Source organism: Trichechus manatus, unplaced genomic scaffold (assembly GCF_000243295.1).
Source record: "Trichechus manatus latirostris isolate Lorelei unplaced genomic scaffold, TriManLat1.0 scaffold00088, whole genome shotgun sequence".
NCBI classification, from domain to species: Eukaryota; Metazoa; Chordata; class Mammalia; order Sirenia; family Trichechidae; genus Trichechus; species Trichechus manatus.
Genome location: NW_004444024.1, coordinates 1,197,739 through 1,222,602, shown reverse-complemented (window position 1 = coordinate 1,222,602; position 24,864 = coordinate 1,197,739). Strand labels below are relative to the sequence as shown.

At 43.0% G+C, this 24,864-nt stretch overlaps 1 protein-coding gene across 2 annotated transcripts in view; it reads left to right on the top strand.

Moving 5' to 3' along the window:
• Positions 1-24,864, top strand: part of CLPB (ClpB family mitochondrial disaggregase) — a 166,808-nt gene that overhangs the window by 102,727 nt on the left and 39,217 nt on the right. For both annotated transcript variants that reach the window (XM_023736533.1, XM_004381939.2), the window contains exon 6: positions 9,455-9,552. In XM_023736533.1, the coding sequence (XP_023592301.1) occupies positions 9,455-9,552 (98 nt within the window). The remainder of the gene's footprint in view (positions 1-9,454; positions 9,553-24,864) is intronic.

The window sequence follows — 24,864 nt, the reverse complement described above, 5'->3', positions numbered from 1 at the left end:
CGCTTCTGGATTGGGGAAAAGGAACTAGGCCTTGCCGAATGTAGAATCTGAATGGTGGGCAAAGAGGAGATTAGCACTATTGAAGAGAACAATCTAGGCCTTCCAGTTAGTGCTGGAAGTGGAGATAAAGGGGGTTGCCCAGAGACAGGTGGGTGGGTGGAAAGAGCCCTGGATTAGTGGGCCTGGCTTTTAGCTCAGTCTCTGCCACTCATTCTCTGTGACCTTGGAACTTAACCTTCCCTTCTCCAGTCTTCTCCAGTCTCTCAGGACTCTGCTTATTCAGTGTAGCACCTTCTGTTTGTCTCCAGCTAGTGCTGTGATTTCCCATCTCCCCAGCTGTACTCCATGTGGCTCCCTTATAGGAAGAGAGGGAGTTGATTTCCTCACCACACCTGACACTTACCACACCGTATTGTCATTTTTTCTGTCCCTGCCTGTCTCCCACCACCAGTTCTCAAGGGCAGGACCTAGTCTGATTGTACTGTGTGCCCAGCCCCTGGCCCAGAGTCCATGCTCAGTACATTTTAATGGAATGGCTGAATCCAGCCATGAGACAATACACTCTGTTCCCTAAACTAGAAATTCACCTCCCTGAAGGCAAGGGATCCCATCAGACAGTATCCATCGGGAGGCTAGGACCTACTGGGTTGCTGTTGACCTGGCCACCAGACAGGTGAGTCCTGAATGGGAGAAAAGGGAGCCTCTTTTTCTACCTCTTCAGTGAAGCTGTCTATCCCAAACCTACCACTGGAAGTTCCTTTAAGTTGGCATTGGAGCATCTGAGCACACTGAAACGGGAGAGGAAAGATGACTGAAACGGGAGAGGAAAGATGACTTTTTCCTCCCTTTGAATTATCAGGCCTTTGAAGGTTTGCACTGTGTGGTGGAAAACCAGACCTTATTTCTTAAAAAAACAAAAAACACTTTAGTATGTAAAATTTCAAACATATACAATAGAGAGAGAATAGTATAATAAAAATCCCTGATTTATATCCCAACTTTACTCTTTACCTGCTGTGTGACCATGAGTAAATTGTTTCAGCTCTCTGAACCTGTTTTCTCAGTCTTTGTATGATGAATAATTCAGACACTGTATATAAAGGCCTTATACCAGCAAATGTTAGCCTGTCTCCTTTCCCCTTGCTCTCCCCCTAGACTCAGTTAAGTCATCTGTAAAATAAAAAAAATAATGCTTCTCCTGCCTTCTTCATCAAATTGTTGCTAAGAATTAAATACGTGAACGTAGTCAGCCCAGGAGTGGCATGTATTAAGTGCTCAGTGAATGTTCTTGTTTACAGGGAAACATCTGCAGGTGCTCGTGTGTGTGTGCACATATGCCAAGCAATGCTCAGGAGTGAGGTTTATGGAAAGAGTTCAAGATAAGGTATCGGGAGACCAGGGCTCCATTCCCAGTTCTGCCGCACTTCCTGTGGCATTCTGGACAAGCCTCTCCTCTCTCACCCTCAGCCTCTGGGCATACAGAGGGGAACTGGTTCATCTCTGACCTAAGGTACTGCATAAAGACTAGCTGTGAACATTAAACAGAGACATGAAAATTGCAGGACAGGACCCCTGAAACCTCGGCCAGGAGAGGAAGTAAGTAGTGGAGACTACAGGAGTGCAGGGAGGGGGAGCATTGAGAGCCAGCAGAGGTGGGGAAGGCTTCCCAGAGGAAGGAAGTATCAGCACTGGGCCTGACCAGTGGGTAAAATCTAGATCATCAGAGACAAGGGACGGAGTTCCAGGCATGTGGAGTGTAGAGGTGAGCGTGGAGACAGAGAAGGTGCACAGCTTCTCTGATGTGGTCATTCTGTCTCTCTTTGAATGCTTCCTTTGATGAGGAGCTTACAACCAAAAAGAATAGATCAGTCTGCACTGACATGTCTGAGTCCACATTGACATCTGTGATCATGGGAAAGATTTCCCTTGTATTCAACAAAAAACTTCTCATTGGTCAATCAACTATACGAGACCAAACAGTCAACATTTACGCAAAAGCAGAGATGAGAAGATAAGACGGGAAGGGAAGCTAGATCAATGGAAACAGAACAAACAGATTGGAAATAATGAGAATGCTGACACATTGTGAAGATTGTAACCAATGTCGCAAAACAATTCATATAAAAATTGTTAAATGAGAACCTAATTTGCTGTGTAAATTTTCACCTAAAACACAATAAAATTTTTGTTTTTTTTTTTAAAAAAAAAACAACTTTTCACTGGAGATAGTAAACGGACTGTTGAAAGAGTGGAAATCAGGACATAAAGGAGGCTGGTAGTAAAAATGGAAAGGAAAAGCGAATGTAAAAGTTATTACGAAGAATGCTGTACAGCCTGTCTGCTTTTCAAATCCTTTTTGAACTTTTTATCTTATTCAGTCCTCACAAAACCCCTAGTGGTAGACAGGGCAGCAGTCATTACCACCAGAGAAGTAAGGCAAGCGCCTTAGATCGCATAGCCAGTGAGTGATAGTCTTCCCCTCCTCCCAAACTTTGCCCCTGACTCACCAGTCTGATGCTCTTGCTGAGGGCTGGGAGTGGGCTGAATATAGAGGGAAGGGGTGAGTTGAGGAAACTGCTGTGGTTGTAGAATTGGATCTCTACGAGAAGGGCAGTATGGCTGACAGAACTTGGGGAGTAGGGGGAGTGTGTGAGCATGTCAATATTATTGATAATAATAGCTTAACACATTTGTATAGGGCATTTACTGTGGAGTTTTTTGGTGTTGAAAGCCCACTTTTACACGCCATCTTCTTTGATATTCACAGAAGTAGGCGGAGGACCAAGTCAGGGTGGTGGCAAGGAAATCTAGAGAGGAGGGAGTGACTAGCTGCCCCCTCCCTCCTTTCCACCTCCCAGAGTTTGTGAGCTCTTCCTGACAGCACAAAGAAGATCTGATTCCTGAGTCACCCCCCCCCCCCACACACACACACAGTGATTCCTTCCTCCTTAATTCCCACACTCTCCTCAGGCAGAGCAAGTGGGCCTCTCTCACCAACCGTTCCTCCTCACTTCCACACCCACAGAACACAAAGGGAGTTGGAGCCTGGCCTGACCTATTCTGCTATCCAGGCAGAGAGGTGTCTAGGTCCATCAAAGAGACTAGGGACTTTGGCCTGCAGGAGCAAGGGACATAGTCACAGACTTGCTGTCAGAAGAGCTCTTCTGGAGCAGAAAGGACAGCCACATTCTGTGTGACCTCATAAGATAGCACCATGGAGAGAATATATTTCATCTGTTTGGCAAATATTTATTGAGTACCTTTTCTGTGCCTGGCCCTGTGCTGGGTACAAGAATGTAGCAGTGGATCAGACACAGTCCTGACCTCTCAGAGCTCCCAGCCTTGGAGGGAGACAGACAGTTTTAATGCGAAGTGATCAGTACAGTAAGATAGAGGCAGAAGGGCCCGTGGGAACACAAAGGAGGGTACCCATCCTGGAGTGGGAGTGAAACAAGAAGACTTCCTGGAGGAAAAGCCTGAACTGAGTCTTAAAAGATGAGCAGGTGTTTGCAGGGAGTGCGGTTGGAGAGAGCGGTAAGGGCTCAGTACGAGAAGGAATTGCCCTCAGTTTAGTGGGGTAACCTCTTGAAGGGCCATGAACTTGGGGCTGGGTACTGGGAACATTCAGGGGAGCCAGGGTGCCCACCTGTTTCTGATGTAGTAGAGAGGAATCTCTTAGGGAATTGGAAGAGCTCACCATTAAAGTGTTTTTCCACTTGAGAATCTATGATTGTGTCATATCAAAGGCTGGCACTCTGCCAGAGAAGAGCAGGGGACTCCCTGGGCACAGGTGGGCCAGGCCTTCTCTTCCAGCAACACCATCTCCACCACCTCTCTCTGCCCTGGGTGATAAGACCCAGGCCAGCCACACAGCATCAATGAGGGTCAGCCCCTGACCCTCCACCCCACTTTTCTGGCATAAGCCCTATTGACAGATCCCCAGAATCTGAAGGAATTCAAGACAAATGGTTAAGAGGATGGAGTTAATAAAATTTGAAAAATTGAGGCCTGTCACTCCACTAAACTTTTTTCAATACCACTGACAGAAACATATTTCCCCAATGAGTGACCTTCCACAGCTGTAGCGGGCAGGCACAGCCGCAGCAGTGCTGCCAGGAAGCCAGTCTGCTATTTATCAAATATTATAAGCTGGGACACACTAATCTGGAGCAGGGAACCGAGGGGAGGGGTCTTGCTACATACTGCCTGGGGTGCTCCAGGTGTTTGCCCCGGCCCCAGACAGCCAGTGGGAGGTGACGGATGACTTGCGATTAGCACTCCCCACCTCGGTCCAGCCCTTCACTTGCTCCCAGAGGCCTGGCCCTCCAGACCAGCTGCTCAGCCCAGAGGGGCCCTGGGTCGGAGGCAAGGGGAGGTCAGGCCAGGGCATGGGCCATCCTGATACCCCTAGAGAGGGCAGGCGGGTGAGACCCAACATAGCTATTTATTGGAGTGTAATGGTTTGTGGCTGTTGGTTGTGGAGGTGAAATCGATCAGTTGTAGAAGTCAGGTTCTATCAATTATTACAGCAATTAGTCAAGTCAGAGAGAGGGTGCAGGGGTTGAGGGACTCATATTAGATGGATATTATCCGTGGTGCCCCACCTCAGCCTTCCTAAAGTGGAAACAGACGTGCCACCCCGAGGCTCCAGAACCTTGGGGAGCCAGACTGACTTCCCCCGTCATGAGTGGTTGGAATGGGTCCTGAGCCGAGAGCCTTCAGGGCTGGAGACAGCCCACCACTGCTTTGAAAGGCACCCCTATGCTGGCTGGCCCAGGTGCAGACATGTCCTGAGTGTCCCCATCCCATCCTTTATAAGAAGAGACATGACTCCTACTAGAAATTTCTCAGTGGCCAATGTTTATGGCACACATTTTTCATTCTGTAAGTAAATATAGATCACTGACAGCACTTGTTTGAAGCAGCTAATCTCACCTTCTTCTCTTTCTTCAACTGTCTTTGCCCTCCTCTTTCACCATTTCTTTGTCTTCCTTACCCATTTCTCCTCTCATCTCTCCTTTGCTCTTCTTTTTATTCCCTTCCAGAGGACTCTCTCTAGTCCCTTGCTTCTACTCCAGCCCATGTCCAGTGAGAGAGCTCCCCTTGAGGCTGCCTGAGAAAGGAAAGGCCTTTTTATCACTTAATTGTGGCTCCCTTTCTACCCTGCTGTTGTACGGAGCTCTGGAGGGAAGGGAGGAGGCTGTCTGCCACTGGCCTCTTAACCCTTCATAGCCCCCTCAGTGCTCAGCACCAGACAGTGGGGGTGGGGCCAGGAGAGCTGGGCCAGGTTAACAAGCCCCTCAGCACTTTGTTTTTTCCTGAACCCCCACAGTCCTGTCTGTTCTTCTTCAGTGCACTGACCACACACATCTTGTGTTATAGCTAGGTACTCCTTTCTCATCCCCATTAGCTCCTGGAGACTTGAACTCTAGATAGCATCTAATCTTAAAGACAGGAAGAGGGGTCTGCTATAGAGACAGAGAAGGAATGGTCACAGGAGTAGGAGGGAAACCTGAAAAGTGGTTTTATTGAACTCCAAGGAGAGAGTGGCCAAAGTTTCAGTTACTACAGAGAAGTCAAGAAATATAAAAAATAAAACTATTCAGCGGTTTTGCCAATCCCCCATCATCCTGCATGCAGGGCACTGCAGTTATGAAGTGCCCAGTTAATGCCAACAGAATTGCAAGAATGAGGTTCCAACTGAGCCTCCAGGGACTTAACCACAGACACTCTCCTCACGAAGGACGGTACACTTTGTCCTGTAAGTGATGAACAACCACGGAAGGATTTTTCAGCAGGAGTGTGTAATGACCACCATGGTGAGAGTGTGGAGAATTGGTGTTTGGAAAACCTGGAGATAGACTTGACTCTTGGCTAAGCAAATAACTAGCTTTATGATCTTGGGCTAGTTATTTCACTTCTTTGAGCCCAGTTTCCATGTCTGTAACATGGAGATTTTAACTTCTATTCCTCAGGGTAGTTGGTGAGGATTAAATGATATAATACAAAGTATAAAGCATAGTGATGGGCACATAGCATTCAATAAATGCCAGTGGTTATTACTACCATCATTATTATTAGCAGTTTTGTCTCATGAACAAAAGATACTTTTGTATCTTTCAAGCCCAATATATATGTCACCCCTTTGGGAAGCCTTTTCCCAGTCATTGCATACTGTGTTCTCCTATACCACTTTGAGTTTACATTTTTCAAAGTACTCATCACCTAGCACTATAATCGTCTGTGTCTTTGTCTCTCCCCTTTGATTAAGAGCTCCTCAAGAGCAGAAGTAATGAATCTTTCACAACGTGACAGATAAGTAGGTGCTTAGTAGTGTTTATTAGGAGACCATTAGAGTGGTCTCGATGGCTACAATGACAGCCTAAACTAGAGCCACGGTAGTGAGAATGACGAGAAGATAGATTCAGTAGGTATTTAGGTGGCAAACTCATTGTTTGAGACCAGAACTCTGGAGGAGCAAGATCAGGGACAGATGATGAATTTTGGTTGGGGATATGTTAAGTAAGTGCTGTTTATGGGTGATCAGATAAAGATGTTCAGCTAGCAGATAGAGATTTGAGGGTCATCAGTCCCTAAGTGGTAACTAAAGTCATGAGAGTAGATGAAGTTACCTCTAAAGCCAAAATAGAAGCCAAAGACTGACTCTAGGTAGCCTCTACACTCAAGGGACTGACAGAGCAAGAGGAGTCAGCAAGAGACAGAGGATAAATGATCAGAGAAGGGGGAGGGAAACCTGGAGAGTGTGGTATCATAGAACTCAAAGGATGGAGTAGCCAAGGTATCAGCTGCTATGAGAAATCAAGTCATATGAAAAAGAGATCTATTCATTGTTTTTTTCTAGTTAGGCAGTCAAAAACGTTGAAAAATTATGAAGGCATTTTCCAGAGCTTGTTAATGGAGAGATGAGAATGAAAGCCAGGTTGAGTGGGTTGAGAAGTAAATAGGAGCTAAAGATGTAGAGCCAGCAAATGTAAACAACTCTCAAGGTATTTAATGATAAAATAAATTTGAGGGGAAAGCAGGCTGAAAGGAAATATTTTTAACATGGAAAAAATTTGATCTGTTCGAACCAAGAGTAAAGAGCCAGTGAAGAGAGGTTGAAGATACAGACAGAAAAGGAAGCCCGATGGCAGGTGGCCTCAGAGGAAATAGGAATGAATAGGATCCAGAGCACCCAGTGAGATTGTGCCATAAGGGCTCCACCTCTGAGGAAAGCCAGGGACACCTTGTCCCAGAGAGTGGAAGAGAGGAGAGCAGGATGAGGGGGAAAGGGTCTGTGTAGAAGAAAGTTATTTTACAATTCCTTTACCCTGTGAGATGTGGTTCCATAGCCCCATGAGTCCTTTCTTCATGCTACTTATCAGGATCTAACTTTACATATATTCATATGATTTTATATAATTAATTCTGTTGTCTACTTTCCCAGGAGACTGGAAGTTCCATGAGGACATATTCTCATTCTCCATTGGGTCCCCAGTGCCCAACATAGGGCCCAGCACGTGGTAGACACTCAATTTATATTTGTTAAATGAATGAAACAGTTTGAAAAAATAGCATGCTTCAAAGCACTATAAAAACAAGACAACCCACAGAAAGGAAGAAAAATAGGGGTTGGGGGAGGGAGGAGTAGGGAGTGGCTGTTCATGGGTATGGGGTTTCTCTTTGGGGTGGTGAAAATGTTCTGGAATTAAATAGTGATGATGACTGCGCAACATTGTAAATATATTTAAAAACCACTGAATTTTACACTTTAAAGGGTTTAATTTTATGGTATAAGAGTGGTATGTCAATTATACCTCAATTAAAAAAATAGTACTAAATTTCTATTAGAAAATAGGATTGTGTATAAAAGTGTAAACTTTTCCTTATTGATAATAAAAGATTCCTTTACCTAGATTGTGCTTCCTGCTGTCTGCTTCTTCCCCCTGTTCTCCTCCTCCTTCCACACTTACGTAGCCTCTTCTCTGCAGCCTAGGCAGACAGCCACATTTAAATGCTTAACAAATGTTTACTATTGTTGGTAAGTTTATAGGTTTTTTAAGAAGCAGAGACTTTCAGTAGGAATTGTTTTATATCCTGGTAAAAATATTTTCACAGGCTGGGGTTGAGAAACTGATTCTTACTGTCCATCAACAAACAGTGGCTGGGCACCCTCTCTGAGCCAGGCCCTGTGCTAACACGGCCATGCCTGTGTGTTTACTTTCCCCAGCCAGCCCATCACTTGACACTTCTTTATTTCTATACAGTGCTTCCCTAACAAGAAAGAAGCTCAAGGAATACTAATTAACTATTACTTTAATGTACCATTTGACACATATTTATTGAGCATCTGCTGTGTATAAGGCACAGCTTTCTTCTTGCAATTCTGTCTTTCTGCCTTGATAGTAGTGCCTCTGAGGCAAGGCCAGATCTGATTCTTCTGTGTCCCCAGGCTCCACTCATTCAGTGTTTGCCAAATTGAATGGGATGGATGGTTTTCGAAGAGGAGAGTGAGGCTCCCTCCCTGACAGCATGGAGGGGCAGAGTAGCTTTTTCTCCATGCCTGTAAAGCCTTGCGCACAGTAGACAGTTCATACAGGATTACCAGCTGCAGGCACTGAAAAGCAGGAAGGTGGATGCATAGCCCCTAGCTAACCTTTTTGTCATACTCAGAGTACTTTGTCCTCAAATCAGAGGAACTAGTAATTGGGGGATATTCTTTACACACACACCCCCACACACACGCACACTAACAGCTACCGTTGTTAAGGGCACTGAACTGTGGGCTGGCATAGCCAGGTTGCTGGTGAAGCCCATATCCTTCTAGAAGCCTCGGCTGACTCTGACAGACAGGAAATGCCTGGCAATAAGAGAGTATTAAAGGAAAGGAGCAGGAGAAGAAAGAAGAGACCTTTTAATTATTTGGGTTATTCTGTGCTTTAGAAAGGAACCTTTTTATATAGCTTTGTGAGTGAATTTCATCTGTAATCAAATGTGTTTGAAAATGTGAGCATGTTAGTGAATGTTGTATATATGAGTTTGTATGTTCACGTGTATTTGTGTTGGAATGTATTAATCTATGTATTTGTTTGGTATATTTGTTTGCATGTTCAGTTGTGTGTATTTGTGTCTGCATAGCATACCTGTCTGTGCATAACACATCTATGTGTGCGTGCAGCACTTCTCCATGTGGTTAGTGTGTTTCTGCACATGTGTGCATGCTATATGTAGGAGCCCCAATACGCTTGACAGCTGTTTCAGAAATGACTAAGAACTGTCCTCCCAGAGTGGCTTGATGTGTTTTCCCATCATTATAATGTCTCTTAGGTTTTTATGTTAAATATTCCCATGAATATTCCTCACACTGAAATCAGGGCCCTAAGCCAACTCCAAGGGAAGGATCTCACTGATCACTCATGGACCCTCTGACTATTTATCCTTCTCCTCCTACCAGGAGCCAGTCCCCTGCAGAGGAATGAAATGGGACACACACCCTTGGATTATGCCCGAGAAGGGGAAGTGATGAAGCTTCTGAGGACTTCTGAGGCCAAGGTAAGTCTCAGAGAAAAGAGGAGGCCTGTGGGCACTCTATGCATCATTTAATCTTTTTGCTCATTAAATTATGTCAGGCTCCACACCAAAGACCACTTCTCCTTAAGTGATTATTGTCTATTTAAATAAAAATCCAACCTCCAGCCTCATCAAGAACAGGAAGGTACACTGTCAGGACCAGGAAGAGGCCTGGCCCACTTCTGGCTTCTAAAGACAAACCTTAGAATTCAGCTTTTGACGTGATGGGCCTCCCGGTTCCTTTTCACAGGAAGGGAGCTAGCCCAAGTAGTGTTTCTCCTAGGCCGCATGTATTCTTCTACCTCCTCAAGCAATTCTTTCCCATCATCACTCCCTCTAGAGTCATTCCCTGAATCTCTCCCCTCCACACACACTCCAGAGAGCCTAGTCTAGAGTCTGAACCAAAAAAAAAAAAAAAAATCCCCATCTTAATTTGATCTTCTCAACCAGACTTTTAAACTACATGAAAACAGGCTGTCTTCTCCTCCTAGCCACAGAGTTGTAACTCAGGAGATACTTGGCAGAATCCAAGAACTAGAATCACAAATCTCATAATCAGCAGGGATCTTAGAAATCATTAAGTCCAGTGATTGGAAATCTCGCCAAAGCATAAACAAATCAGAGAAAAATAGAGCTGTTCTAGTTGAAGAGGAGGTGGACCAGAGCCCAGCCCACTTGGCCCATTCCTTCCCTCCTGGGATATCTTCTGAAGGGGCTTTCTATGGGGCACAAGTTTTAAATCACTGAACCCTTGACCAACTGGCATGGGAAAACTGGAGCCCAGAGATGGGATGTGGCTTGCCTTTGGTCCTGGAGTAAATCACATCAAAATTGAAACAGGGTTGAGCACAAGGTCATGTAGTAGGTTCAGTGGCAGGACTGGGACTAGAAAACCTCATTTCTGATTCTCAGTCTTGTGTTCTTTCCAGAATCATGGAATCTCGTGAGCAAACTGGCTGAAGTGCCTTGAGATTACCGTGTGTTTTTGAAAATAACATGCCCACATAAATGCCCACACATGTAACGCGCACAGCACGCCTAGGAAAGTCACGTACAAGGGAGTTGTGTGGTTGGCAAAAAACGTTTAACGCATGTATTTTTTGCATAAAAATATGGTATTCAGTGTGGCAGGTCCCTCCTAGTGGCAGACATTCTCTGTGTCTTGAGTAAGAGCACTTAGCTTACTGGACTGAGACAGAGAAGACATGAGTTCTGATCCCAGCTCCACCACTCACTGAGTGACTTTGGGCTAGCACTACCCCTCAGTGAACCTTAGCTTCCCCCTGTGAAATGATAACATTGGACCAAATGGTTTCTAAGGCTCCATTCATTATGCAGTTGGCTCTGTGTCAGTCAGAATAAACTAGATTATGCTGTGATAACAAACAACCCCAAATTTCAGTGATTTAAAACAACAAAGATTTATTTTTGTCTTATGCTTCGTGTCCATCACAGGCCAGCACAGGGGGCTCTGCTCATCATAGGCACTTGGGGACCCCAACTGACAGAGCAACCACCATGTGAGATGTTGCTGGTTGCTTGCCAGAGGGAAAAGAGAATGCTCTGGAAGGTCTTGCATCTGCAGTTAAATGCTCCACCTAGGAGTGGAAACGTTCACTTCCACTCACATCTCATTGGCGAGAATTAATCCCATATTCCCACTCAATCATGAGGGGCCAAGAAGAGTGAGTAATCCTACCCTGTGCCTAGGAGGGGGAGAACTGGAAATATTTGGTAACCAGTGTGAAAATGGCATGGTGGCCATTTTCTAACTTGACAAGGCGGAAGGAGAATCAAGATCAACAGCCCAGAGCTGATTCCTATGAGGCAGAGGTCAGATATACCTTTTCTCTCCAACTTCTTTTACCAGTTCTAACACCAGCCATCTTTCCCATGGCACTGTATACTTCTCTGCTGAGTTTGATAACTTGTTGGAATGGCCATACAGAACTCATAGCCATACAGAGTTATGGGGTTTGTTAAGGAAGTAACAGTTCTTTGATCAGGACAGCCTCTTCTCAGCTGTGCCTGCAGGCAGGCCTTTCTCTGGCCTTCAGCCCCTTGGCCCAGCATCTGCCCTATTTAAGCAAATGTTACAAAACTCTTTAGCTCCACCAAAAAGTGCCTGGAGGCACCTGACTCCACCAGCAAGCCTCAGTCCGAAGGTACTCAGCTGTCTTGTTCCGTGGGTTGGCTTGCCTAGCTCTGCCGACAAGTACCTGGAGGCACCCCACTCCACCAGCAAGCCTCCTGCCCGAAGGCATTCAGCTCTCTTGTTTTGAGGGTCAACAAGCCTAGCTCCACCAAGTGCCTGGAGACAGCCTACTCCACCAGGAGGCTTTCTGCCTGAAGGCACTCAGCTCTCTTGCTCCATGGATCAGCACACCCACCGTAACTGCCTTGCTCCATGGGCCTGGAAGCCCATTGCACCACCTCATGCTGGTCTCCTGGTTCTGCTGCCGCCATTTCTCTGCCACCACTTCTTGCCGTCCTGCACCATCACCAGCACCACAGCTCTCACTGTCTGTCTCCTGGGTCTAGGAGGTTCCCAGCACAGGGATCCTGGGGTCCAAAGGACGCACTCCACTGCCGTCTCTTCTTCTTGTTGGTAGTGAGGTCCCCCCTTTCCACCTCTTGGATAGCTCATTTTAAGCCTAGTGGGATGACAAACTGACCAGGCCCCTCGTTAGAGTTCCATACACCTTATTTGCATGGTCCTACCCCCACTAGGGTGCCATGTACCTTATTTGCATTAGCAGCAAGCTGTCTATTCTCCTTGGTAAGCCACAAGCACCTTATTTGCATAGTCTCATCCAGTCATTGTGTAAGAGCCAAAAAGTCTATGGCTAGAAGGACCATATTAAATAATTCACTGCATCACAACCAGCATTAACCGTACAATGTTTATCTCCTTGGGATCCTTAGTAACTGTCTTGCAGTAGTTTCCTCCAGAGCAGGAAAGGAGGTTGGAGGGTAATTCACTTTCACAACACATCCCAAATGGGCCTTAGGACCAGGAGGAGCTACTAAATCCCAGAGGGCAAATGCTTCCCTCCCTTCAGTCAGGTTTTCTACTCCTAGGAGCAGCCTTGAAAGTCAGGCCAGATTTCCCAAGTACCTTAAGGAAATCCCTAAGCACTGTTTTGAATAATCTCAGGGACTGCTGAGTTGCTGTCCCCTGAGAGATAAGCACTGATCCTTGGCCACAAGCACGCATGGTTTGTCAGGTGGTGTGACATAAGGCAGGCACTGATCTGTTCACGTGAAGCAAGAGTATGGGCTTCTTAGTGCCAGCACAGGTGGAGGAACCAGGGCTACTGAGGGACCCTAAACAAGATTTGGCCGCCCAAGTGGTTTGATGTTGGCTTCGTTAGTACAAGTCTAGTGTCCAGAGTGAACAAATAACAGTTGCTGTCCCTTGTGCATGTCAGACCCTGTCTGGAGCACCTAGGGCAATTGCAGACAAGTAGGATGTTGAGCTCTTAGAATCTGTACAGAGGAGGGCAGGAAAGGTGGCAAGAGGAACTGGATCCCTGTACCATGGGGAAAAGCTGAAGGCAATATAGAAGGAGGCATGGGAACAGCTGTGTGTAAGAGGGGATGAGATTCGTTCAGTGGCAAAGCTAGGATGCTCAGTGGGCGGCAGCTGCAGGGAAGAGCTCCTTAACAGGGCTGTCTCACAGTGGAAGGGGCTGCGTTTAAAGGCCAGATGACCACTTAGAGCCAGTCCAGGGACTCTGTAGCCTCTCAACTAGAAGACCATTTCATCTGTTGCTGACCTCTATGCACTTGATGTGTTCACCCAGTTTACATTTCCTCTATCCTAAATGTCCAGCTGTCTACTGAACATCTCCACCTGACAGCTCCGCTGTTCCTTCAGATCTATCCATGTGAGCCACCCCTCAGCTCGGCCCAGGATGTCAGCAGCATTTTCTTTTTCTCAGTTGCTGAGCATCGACTTGGTCACCCATTCTTTCTGCTCAGCTTTTTGTTTTTCTCTCCAACCTGCAGAAAACTACGTCTTCAAAACTGCGAGGCAGAGTTTCATGGGAAAAGCACTGTTTTAAACCTGGGTTCTTTTTCCAGTCTGACAATAAATAACCAGCAGTTGCCCCTCTCTGAGTCCAGGCCCTGTATCTGTAACATAACGACTCAGCCTGAAGCCTTATCTCCTGACTCTGTCTAGGACTGGTTACTGCCATTCTCATCTGATCTTGCTCCCCTTCTGTCCATCCAGCATTCCCCTGCTACCAGCTCAGCCTCCTCCACCTTCACCTACCACTGTGTAGTCACATGTCTTTCTGTACTTATAAAAGTCACATGTGCTCATTACAGAAGACTTGGAAAGTAGTAGAAAGGATAATGAACATAATTAAATAATTGTGTACATATTTATTAATGGCATCCACGGGCCAGATCCTGGGCTAGATGGAAGGAAGACAGTGCTTTTCCCATGAAACTCTGCCTCACAGTTTTGAAGATGTAGTTTTCTGCAGCTTAGAAAAGAAAAAACACACTCAAGGAGTCACAGTCTGATGGGGAAACAGGCAAGTAAACTGTGACACACCCAGAGGTGGCTTCTAATCCTTCCTGGGAGATCAAGGAAGGACTCCAGGTAGAGATGACAACTGAGCTGGATCTCAATAAAAAGCCTTTAGTCATCCCTCCTGAACATAAGCACTATTAATATTTTTAATTGTTTATAATAATGGCTACCATTTATTGAGGGTATCTGGGCACTGTGGCAGGTGTGCTTACCCCTCCCCCTGCCCCCGTCCCATAACAACTGTATGAAGTAGCCATTATTACCCGTTTTATAGATGGGAAAACAACCTGTAAGAGAGAAGGCAAGTGACTTAGATAAAATCAAGCTATTCTAAGTCACTATTATAAGGATTTGAGCCAGAGCTTTCCTCTTACAGTACTGTATTTGCCTTTTCTGGACCATAATGATATGTATTTATATAGATGTGCTTTTTCTTTTTTTTTTTTTTTTAACATGGTTGACATCCTACTATATACACTAGAGGTCTCAAACTGGCAAGCATGTTTTGTTTTGCTAACCCAGAGTTCTTTTAAAGTTTGAATTTAATGCCTTGCCATGGACTCTCCAGCCACAGGCCCCACATGGTTCCCTATTGTATTATATGCCTACCTGACAGACATTTATATTTTCTGCGTGGCCCTAAAGGCATTTGAGTATGATACTGGGTATATATTTGGAATCTGCTTTTTTTTTACTTAGTATTATTTCTTTACCATTTTCCCATTTAAAAATTACCCGTAAGCATAATTTTTAGTTGCATTCTGCCTTTTAAATTTTTGTCACTAGCCCTAAGAACCACTGGCAGACTTAAGTGTCCTGTATGATTTTCGCTCACTACTGGTTCCCTCAGTTTTCCCAGCAGTCCTGTGTACTATAGCTTTCATGCCCCTCCTCCCACCAGCCCCTCGGGGAGATCCAGAGGTAAATGAGGTCTGGTCCCCTGAGCTTGCCTTCTAGCTGGGGAAAAGCAGGTGCTCTCAGATAGAATACCCACATGCTGGCTTGTGCCTGAAGAAGAGTCCACACAGAGTTGGTGGGGGCTCCGAGAAGCTATGGATCACCTCCAGGTAGACGAGCATGCAGGCTTCGTAGAGTAAGTAGCCTGTGATCTCACTTTGAAGGATTTCAGTAGCTGGCGAGTTTAATACTTAAAAGCTTACACCATTTTCATGTCTTAACTAAGACATGAAGGAGAGGTAGAAATATATCTCTCTGCACATGATGGCAGATAAAACAAAAATATGGGGAGCTATTCCATAATGAATATTCAGCTGAGGGGGACGTGCTGGTGCCAGCCTGCATCTCCACTCCCAGATCCTGACTCCACTGAGACTCACGAGGAATTTATTGCTGATTTTAATCACTCTCAGAGAATGAATTGGCAGGAATATTAGGCAGATAGACCTATCATATATATTTTATTTGCATATCCCAGTGACAGAATCACAAGCATATTTCCTATCTCTATATTTTCTCATTTGCTTCAGGGGTAGCTGGGGATGTAATTCTCCCCTGGGCCTCCATTCCAGGCTAAGAGCCTGGGTGCTTCCATCAGAGTTGAAGGGAACCTTCCAGGAGAGAAGAGCTGAGGTACACAGGAGGGTAAGAGGGTTATGTTCCTCCTTAGGGTGAAGACAGACCCTACCCCTTCCTCGTTCAGCCTCTTCCCTGCTGTGCAACTCACTACAAGTGCCAGCTTATCCCGTGTCTGGCCCTGTGCTAGGCCCTGTTTGGAAGACAGCACTACCTGACCTTTACTGCAAGCTTACTATGTGCCAGACACAGTGCTGAGTGCTTTATGGGGGCCAGCTCTTTCTTCTTCGTAACTTTAAAAAAAATTTTTTTTGTTGAAATATACTGGCATAAAGTCACATACAGCTTAGTGTATTTTCACAAACTGTATATACCTGAGCAAGAAATAGATTACAAGCACTCAGAAGCCCACTCATGCCCCCTTCTAGTCACTACCCATCCCCTAAACCAAAACCAAACCCATTGCCATTGAGTCGATTCCAACTCATGGTGACCTCATGTGTTACAGAGTAGAACTACTACATAGAGTTTTCTTGGCTGTAATCTTTACAGAAGCAGATTGCCAGGCCTTTCTTTGGTGGCACTGCTGGATGGATTTGAACTGCCAACCTTTAAGTTAGTTAGTGGGCAAGCGCAAACCATTTACACCACCCAGGGACACCTATTCCCCCAAGGGTAAGCATTATCCTGAATTTTTTTTTTTTTTTTTACTTTTTACTTTGACATAATTTCAAGAATAGTACAATGAATTCCTGTAAACCCTTCATGCAGGTTCCCCAAATGTTAACACTTTATGACATTTGCTTTATCATACATATATATATATATTCATGCAGATATATGTATCTGAATCATTTAAGAGTAAGTTATACACATGATATTCCTTTAACCCTAAATACTTGTATCTTTTTCCTAAAGAACAAGGACATTTTCTTATATAGTCTCAGTATAATTATCAAAGTGAAAACAATACTGATTTAGCTAATCTACAGATGTTATTCAGATTTCACCAGTTGTCCCAATAATATTCTTTACAGGAAAAGAAAATTCAGGTCCCAAGCTGCACTTAGTTGTTGTGTCTCTTTAGCTCCTTCAATCTGGAACAGTTCCTCTGTCTTTTCTTTCATGACCTTGACATTTTAATGAGTACAAGCCAGGTTTTTTTGTTAGTTTGTTTTGTTTGTTTTTTGTTTTGTGTGTGTATGTGCTTTAGGTGAAAGTAAGCAAATTAGTTTCTCATTTGGAAATGTAGACACAAACGGTTTCATGACATTGGTGACAATCCCCGTGGTGTGTCAGCATTTTCCGCCCCTGGTTCCCCGTTTCCATTCATACAGTTTTCCTATCCCTTTCTGCCTTCTCATCTTTGCTTTGGGGCAAGTGTTGCCCATTTGGTCTCGTATACTTGATTGATCTAAGAAGCACATTCCTCATGTGTGTTATTGTTTGTTTTATAAGGCTGTCTAATCTTTGGCTGAAAAGTACACTTCAGGAGTGTCTTCAGTTCTGCGTTAGAAAGGTGTCCAGGGGCCATAGTCTCGGGGGTTCCTCCAGACCAGCAAGTCTGGTCTTTTTTGTGAATTTGAATTTTGTTCTACATTTTTCTCCTGCTCTGTCCGGGACCTTCTATTGTGATCCCTGTCAGAGCAGTTGGTGGTGGTAGTTGGGCACCATTTAGTTCTGGGCTCAGGCTAATGGAGGCTGTGATTCATGTGGTCTGTTAGTCCTTTGGACTAATATTTTCCTTGTATCTTTGGTTTTCTTTATTCTTCTTTGCTCTGGACAGGATGGGACCAATAGATGTATCTTAGATGGCCATTCACAAGCTTTTAAGACCTCAGATGCTACCTACCAAAGTAGGATGTAGAATGTTTTCTTTATGAACTGTGTTATGCCAATTGACCTAGATGTCCCCTGAGACCATCATCCCCAGCCTTCAGCCCCAGTAACTTGATCCCTCAAGGTGTTTGGATATGTCTAGGAAGTTTCTGTGACTGTGCTCTATTATATATATGAATATACATACTGTACATACTTCTATGTAAAAATATCCACAGCCTAACCTGTATATGTATGTGGGTATACTCCTGTGTGCCCATCTTCCCCTATTCAGCATACGTCTCTGTTTATGTATATGCTTGTGAGTTATTATTTGTTTTTACTATTGTTGTAGGGTTGTATCTGCTATGGAATTTACTGTGGTTGCCTCTCTCTCTTTTTTTTTTTTTTTTTCCTTATGTTCCTCTGTCTGCCTTTGCCTTAGTCAAGTTGTGCTGACTTCCCCTATATTGTGTGTCTTTCCCTTCACCAGAGTTAACACTTGTCTACTGTCTAGTTAGTGATTTGCCCTCCACACCCCTCCCCTCCCTTGTAACCAGCAAAGGTTGTTTCTTTCTGTGTGTAAACCTTTTCTTGAGTTTTTGTAATAGTGGTCTCATTCAATATTTGCCCTTTTGTGATTGACTTATTTCATTCAGCTTAATGCCCTCCAGATTCATCCATGTTGTGAGATGTTTTGCAAATTTCATCGTTATTCTTTATCATTGCATAGGATTCCATTGTGTGTATGTACCACAATTTGTTTATCCATTCATCTATTGATGGGCCCTTAGCTTGTTTCCATCTTTTGCTATTGTGAATAGTGCTGCAGTGAACATGGGTGTGCCTATGTCTATTCATGTAACAACTCTTATTTCTCTAGGATATAGTCCTAGAAGTGGGATTGCTGGATCATATGGTATTTCTGTTTCTAGCTTTTTAAGGAAGTGCCATATCATTGTCCATAGTGGTTTATCATTTTACATTCCCGCCAGCAGTGTTTGAGGATTCCAATCTCCCCACAGCCTCACCAGCATTTATTGTTTTCTGAATTTTTGATCAGTGCCATTCTTGCAGGGGTGAGATGGTATCTCATCGTGGTTTTGGTTTGCATCTATCTAACGGCTGATGATCACAAGCGTCTTTTCATGTATTTGTTGGCTGCTTGAATGTCCTCTTTGGTGAAATGTCTGTTCATTTCCCTTGCCCATTTTGTGATTGGGTTGCTTATCTTTTTATTGAGTTGTTGAAGTTTTCTGTACATTTTAGAGATCAAACCTTTATCAGATATGCCGTTGCCAAATCTTTTTTCCTAGTCTGTAGGTTCTCTTTTTAGTCTCGTGGAAAAGATTTTTGATGAGCATAAGTATTTAATTTTTAGGAGGCTCCAGTTATCTACTTTATCTTCTGCAGTTTGTGCATTTTTACTTATGCTTGATATTCTTTTTATGCCATAAATTAGGATCCCTAGCGTTGTTCCTGTGTTTTCTTTCATGAACTTTATAGTTTAGGTTTTCTGTTTAGGTCTTTGATCCATTTTGTGTTAATTTTTGTGTATGGGGTGAGGTATGGATTCCTGTTTCATTTTTCTGCAAATGGCTATCCAGTTTTGCCAGCACCATTTGTTGAAGAGACTATCTCTTCTTCATTTAATGGGCTTGACTCTTTGTCAAATATCAGGTGTCCATATGTGGATGGATTGATTTCCGGGTTCTCAACTCTCTTCCATTGGTCTATGTGTCTGTCATTATACCTGTACCAGGCTGTTTTGACTACTCTGGCTATACAGTAGGTTCTGAGGTCAGGTAGTATGAGGCCTCCTACTCTGTTCTTCTTTCTCAGTAATGTTTTACTTATCTGGTGGCTCATTCCTTTCCATATAAAGGTGGTGATTAGTTTTTCCAGCTCGTTAAAGAATGTTGTTGGAATTTGGATCAGGATTGTATTTTATCTATAGATTGCTTTGGGTAGTGCTGACATTTTCATGTTAAGTCTTCCTATACATGAGTATGTTATGTTTTTCCATTTATGAAGATCGCTTGGTTTTTTTCAGTAGTGTTTCATAGTTTTCTTTGTATAAGTCTTTTACATCCCTAGCTGGGCATATTCCTAAGTATTTTAGCTTTTGGGGGGCTATTGTAAATGGTATTGTTTTCCTGATTTCCTTTTCAGAGTTTTCTTTGTTAATGTAGAGGAATACGACTGATTTGTGCATGTTGATCTTGTACTCTGCCACTTTGCTGAATCCTTCTATTAGTTCCAGTAGCTTTCTTGTAGATTCTCTGAGATTTTCTATGCATAGGATCATAGCGTCTGTGAATAGGGATAGTTTTACTTCTTCCTTACCAATTTGGATGCCTCTTATTTCCCTTTCTTGTCTTATTGCTCTAGCTAGGACTTGTTGAATAAGAGTAGTGATAAAGGGCATCCTTGTCTGTTTCCTGTTCTCGAGGGGAATGCTTTCAGTCTCTCTGCATTGAGAATAATGTTGGCTGTTGGTTTTGTATATATGCCCTTAATTATATGTTGAGTAATTTCCCTTCATTCCTGTTTTGGTGAGAGTTTTTATCAGGAATAGGTGTTGAACTTTATCAAATGCCTTTTCTGTATCGATTGAATGATCATGTGATTCTCTTCCTTCATTTTATTTATGTGGTAGGTTACATTGATTTAATGTTGAACCATCCTTGCATACCTGGTATGAATCCTACTTGGTTGTGATGTATTATTTTTTTGATATGTTGTTGCAGTCTATTGGCTAGAATTTTGTTGAGAATTTTTACATCAACGTTCACGAGGGGTATTGGTCTATACTTTTCTTTTTTAGTGGTATCTTTGCCTGGCTTTGGTATCATTGTTACGCTGGCTTCATAGAATGAACTTGGGAGTGTTCCTTCCTTTTCTGTGTTCTGGAATAGTTTGAGTAGTATTGGTATCATCTCTTCTCTGAATTTTTGGTAGAATTCTCCAGTGAAACCATCCAGGCCAGGGCTTTTTTTGTTGTTGTTGTTAGTAGTGTTTTTTTTAATGACCTCTTCAATTTCTTCTTTTGTTATGGGCTGTTCAGATTTTCTACCTCAGTTTATGTTAGTTTAGGCAGGTAGTTTGTTTCTTGGAATTTGTCCATTTCCTCTTTAAAAAAAAAAAAAAAACCACTGCTATCAAGTCGATGATTCCAGCTCATGGCGACCCTGTATGACAGAGTAGAACTGCCCCATCGGGTTTCCAAGGCTATAAATCCTTATGGAAGCAAACTGCCACATCTTTCTTCCGCAGGGCGGCTGGTGGGTTTGAACTGCAGACCTTTTGGTTCCCAGCTGAGCACTTTAACCACCATGCCACCGTTTCCTCTAGGTTTTCAAATTTGTTGAAGTATAATTTTTTGTAGTATTCTGTTATGATACTTTTTATTTCAGTTGGTTCTGTTGTGATGTTGCCCATCTCATTTCTTATTTGGGTTATTTGCATCTTCTTTTTTTCTTTTGTCAGTGTGGCCAGTGGTTTGTCGATTTAATTCATCCTTTCAGAGAACCAGCTTCTAGTCTTGTTTGTTTTAATTGTTTTCTGTTTCATTTATTTCTGCTCTAATCTTTATTATTTCCTTTCTTCTGGCAGCTGTGGGCTTCTTTTGCTACTCTTTTTCTATTTGTTTGAGTTGTAGGGTTAAGGTATTGATTTTGGCCCTTCTTTTTTTGATATGTGCATTTATTGCTATAAATTCGCCTCTGAGCACTGCTTTTCCTGTGTCCCAAAGGTTTTGGTATGTTACATTTTCATTCTTGATCCTAGGAATTTTTTAATTTCATTTTTAATTTCTTCTGTTACCCAGTTGTTTTTAAGCATGGTGTTGTTCAGCTTCCAAGTATTTGATTTTTTTTTCCTTATTCTTCCTGTTATTGATTTCTAGTTTTATAGCATTGTGATCTGAGAAGATGCTTAGTATTATTTCTAAATTTTTTAATTTCTTGAGGCTTACTTTGTGGCCTAGGATATGGTCTATTCTAGAGAACAATCCATATGCACTGGAGAAGAATGTGTACTGCACTACTGTTGGGTAGAGTGCTGGGTATATGTCTGTGAGGTCAAGTTGGTTGATTGTGTTATTTTGATCTTCTGTATTTTTGTTGAGTTTCTTTCTAGCTATTCTGTCCATCGTCAAAAATGGTATTTAAAGTCTCCAATTTTGTAGAACTGTTTATTTCTCGTTTCATTTCTGTTAAGTTTTGTTTTATGTATTTTGGAGCTCTGTCCTTGAGTGCACAGATATTTATTATGATTATGTCCTCTTGGTGAATTGATCCCTTAATCATTATCTAATGTCCTTCCTTGTCTCTTATGATGGAGTTTGATTTAAAGCCTCTTACATCAGAGATTAATATTGCCACTCCTCCTCTTTTTTGGTTACTATTTGCCTGTTATATTTTTTTCCATCCTTTGATTTTTAACCTCTTTATGTCTTTGTGTCTAAGGTGTGTCTCTTGTAGGCAACATATTGATGGGTCATATTTTATCCATTCTGCCACTCTCTGTATCTTTACTGGTGCATTTAACCTGTTTATATTTAATGTGATTATCGATAGATATGAATTTACTGCTGTCATTTGTTGTGCTTTTTGTGTGTGTAGTATTGACAGTGTCTGTGTTTTGCTTAATTTTCTATGCTGAGTTCTTTTTGTTTATGGGTTATCTTTTCATTTCCTTTGTTTTTGTCAATTTTGTGTTTTCTGGGTCTTTATTGTCTTCTTTATTTTGGTGAGTAGGTTTGTTAATTTTCTTTGTGGTTACTGTGAGGTTTACCTTTATCATCCTATGTTTAAAACAGTCTGTTATTTTTAGATATCTCCTTGACTTCCTCTCCATATGGAAATTCTGTGACTATACCATTTGTTCTCCTTTTTTGTTTTTAAGGTTGTCGTCAATTTCAGATTGACATCTCTGGTTCCCTGCTTTTGGCTCTGTAGCTTTATTTTACTTTTGAGATTTCTTTTTCTGGGTTGACATTTTGGAGATGCTGTCATGTCCCTTGCTCTCAGTTTGTTGTCTGCTGTTGTTGGTTCTCTATCCGAACGATTCCCTTTAATATTTCTTGTAAGGATAGTCTGGCTTTTACAAATTCCCTTGATTTCTGTTTATCTTGGACTGTTAACCTAAAGGTTGGCATTTTGAACCAGGGATTCGAACTAGTTCATTTCAGTTCGAACCCCTGCTGAGAATTTACATTTCCACCCCAGATACACTGAATCAAAATCTGTAGTTTAACCAGATCCCCAGATGATTCTTATGTATGACAAATTTTGAGAATCACTGCTCTACTAGTGGTTCTCAGAATTGGTCCCTAACCAGCAACATTAGCGTCAACTGGAAACTTGTTAGAAATGCAAATTCTCAGCAGGGGTTCAGACCAGACTAAACAGGTTCGAAGCCTTGGTTCGAACCCACCCAGGAGCACCACAGAAGAAAGGCCTGATGATCTGCTTCTAAAAGGTCACAGCCATCAAAACTCTGTGGCGCAGTTCTACTCTATAACACAACGGGTTGCCATGAGTCAGAATTGGCTCAACGGCAATAGATTTGGTTTGGGATTTTATTTGAATTCTCACACTCCCCATGAAGTTGATAGTGCTATCATTCCCATTCTACAGAGATTAAGTAAATTGAAGCAAGATTCCACTAGTAGCAAGTAATAGAGACAGAACACTAATCCTTGCACTGTGACTTCAGAGCCTGCCAGCACTTTTCACCACTGCAACACTGTCTCCCTGAAGATAAGAAAGGGCCTGTTCCTGGTCTTCAGGGAGTTCAGAGTCTATTTAGGAAGGTGAGAACTAAAACACAAATTTTATATCCCAACTACACCCACTGCTCACTTATCGACATGGTTAGGTTCCAAAGACCAGGTTGTTATGTGAAAATCAGAGTTATATGAAAACGGAGGATGACCACATCTGATTGCAAAATGGAGGATGACTATATCGTTACATAACTGCCAAATTACATTGTTATATAACTGTCAAACCATTGAGAATCATGGCCCAACCAAGTTGACACAAACCTTAACCATCACAGCCAGCGTTACTGTCGCCTCACACCTCAGCATTCGTTACTGCCAGGCATACGTTGTTAATGCACAAAATAGTCCAATAGATTTTTTTACTATTGTCGTAAACGTGAAATGTTGAATAACGAGATAGTTGAGAAGTGAGGAGTAGGTGTATTAGCATAGAGCTACATAATGATTTATTGAGAATAAATGAATGATAGGATAGAACCAAAGGCAAAACCATACAGTTTCTACACTACAGATGAGGCCTGGAGAAGTAGAAATCAGTTGTGTTGGAGTTATTAGAAAAAACTTCCTAGAAGAGACTTAAATGGAACCTCAGTTAGGATATTGAATACCCACTAAGATGGGCATAGGCGAACAGTGGTGGCCAACAATGTCACCAGCCTGACGTCTTGGCACGCATGCAGTTTAGTGGGAAAGTTAGGCATTAATGCAGTAATCCCCAGGTGAATGTACCATGTATAGTATAAAGGAGAGATGGATGGTGCTATTGTGTTGTTGTGTGCCATTGAGTTGATTCCGACTCATAGAGACCCTATAGGGTAGAGGGAACTACCCCCGTAGGGTTTCTTAGGTTGTAAATCTTTATGGGAGCAGATCACCAGGTCTTTTTTCTCACAGAGTGGCTGGTTGATTCAAACTGCCGACCTTTCAGTTAGCAGTCAAGTGCTTAACCATTGCACCACCAGCGATCTTTGGATGGTGCTAGGGGAGCCTATGAAATGGTTCTTGACTTGGTCAGGGTGGTCAGAGAAGACTCCCTGAGGAGGTGATGCTTGAACTAGAGCTGAGGGAGGAGGAAGAGTTGAACTCCAGGGAGGGAAAAGCATTGCAGACAAAGGTACTAGCATGCACAAAGGCCCTGTGGTAGTAGAGTTCAACAAATTTGGAGAAAAAACAACTAGTATGGCTAGAACTAGCAGAGCAAGAGGGAGAGCAAGGTGAGATGAGAGTGAAGTTTTGCCTTTAAGAGCAGTGAGAAGTCATAAATTATTTTAAGTAAATAGGTGATGTGATGAAATACGAATTTTGAAACAATCGATCTGACTGCTGTGTGGGGATAAGAGTGGGTCAGAATGGATGTAGATAGAGCAGTCCAGAGCTGATTGCTTTAGCCCAGGCATGAGATGATGGTAGCTGGTTCTGTGGTGATGGTGGTGGAGAAGGGGGATATGGAGAAAAATGGATGACTACAAGAGAAACTTGGGAGATAAAATTGATGGGCTTTGGTAATGAATTGGATGAAGCTGAGGGAGAGAGAGAAGTCAAGGTGACTTCCACATTTTTTACTTGAGCAAATGGACAGATGATGTTGCCATTCACTTAGAGAAGC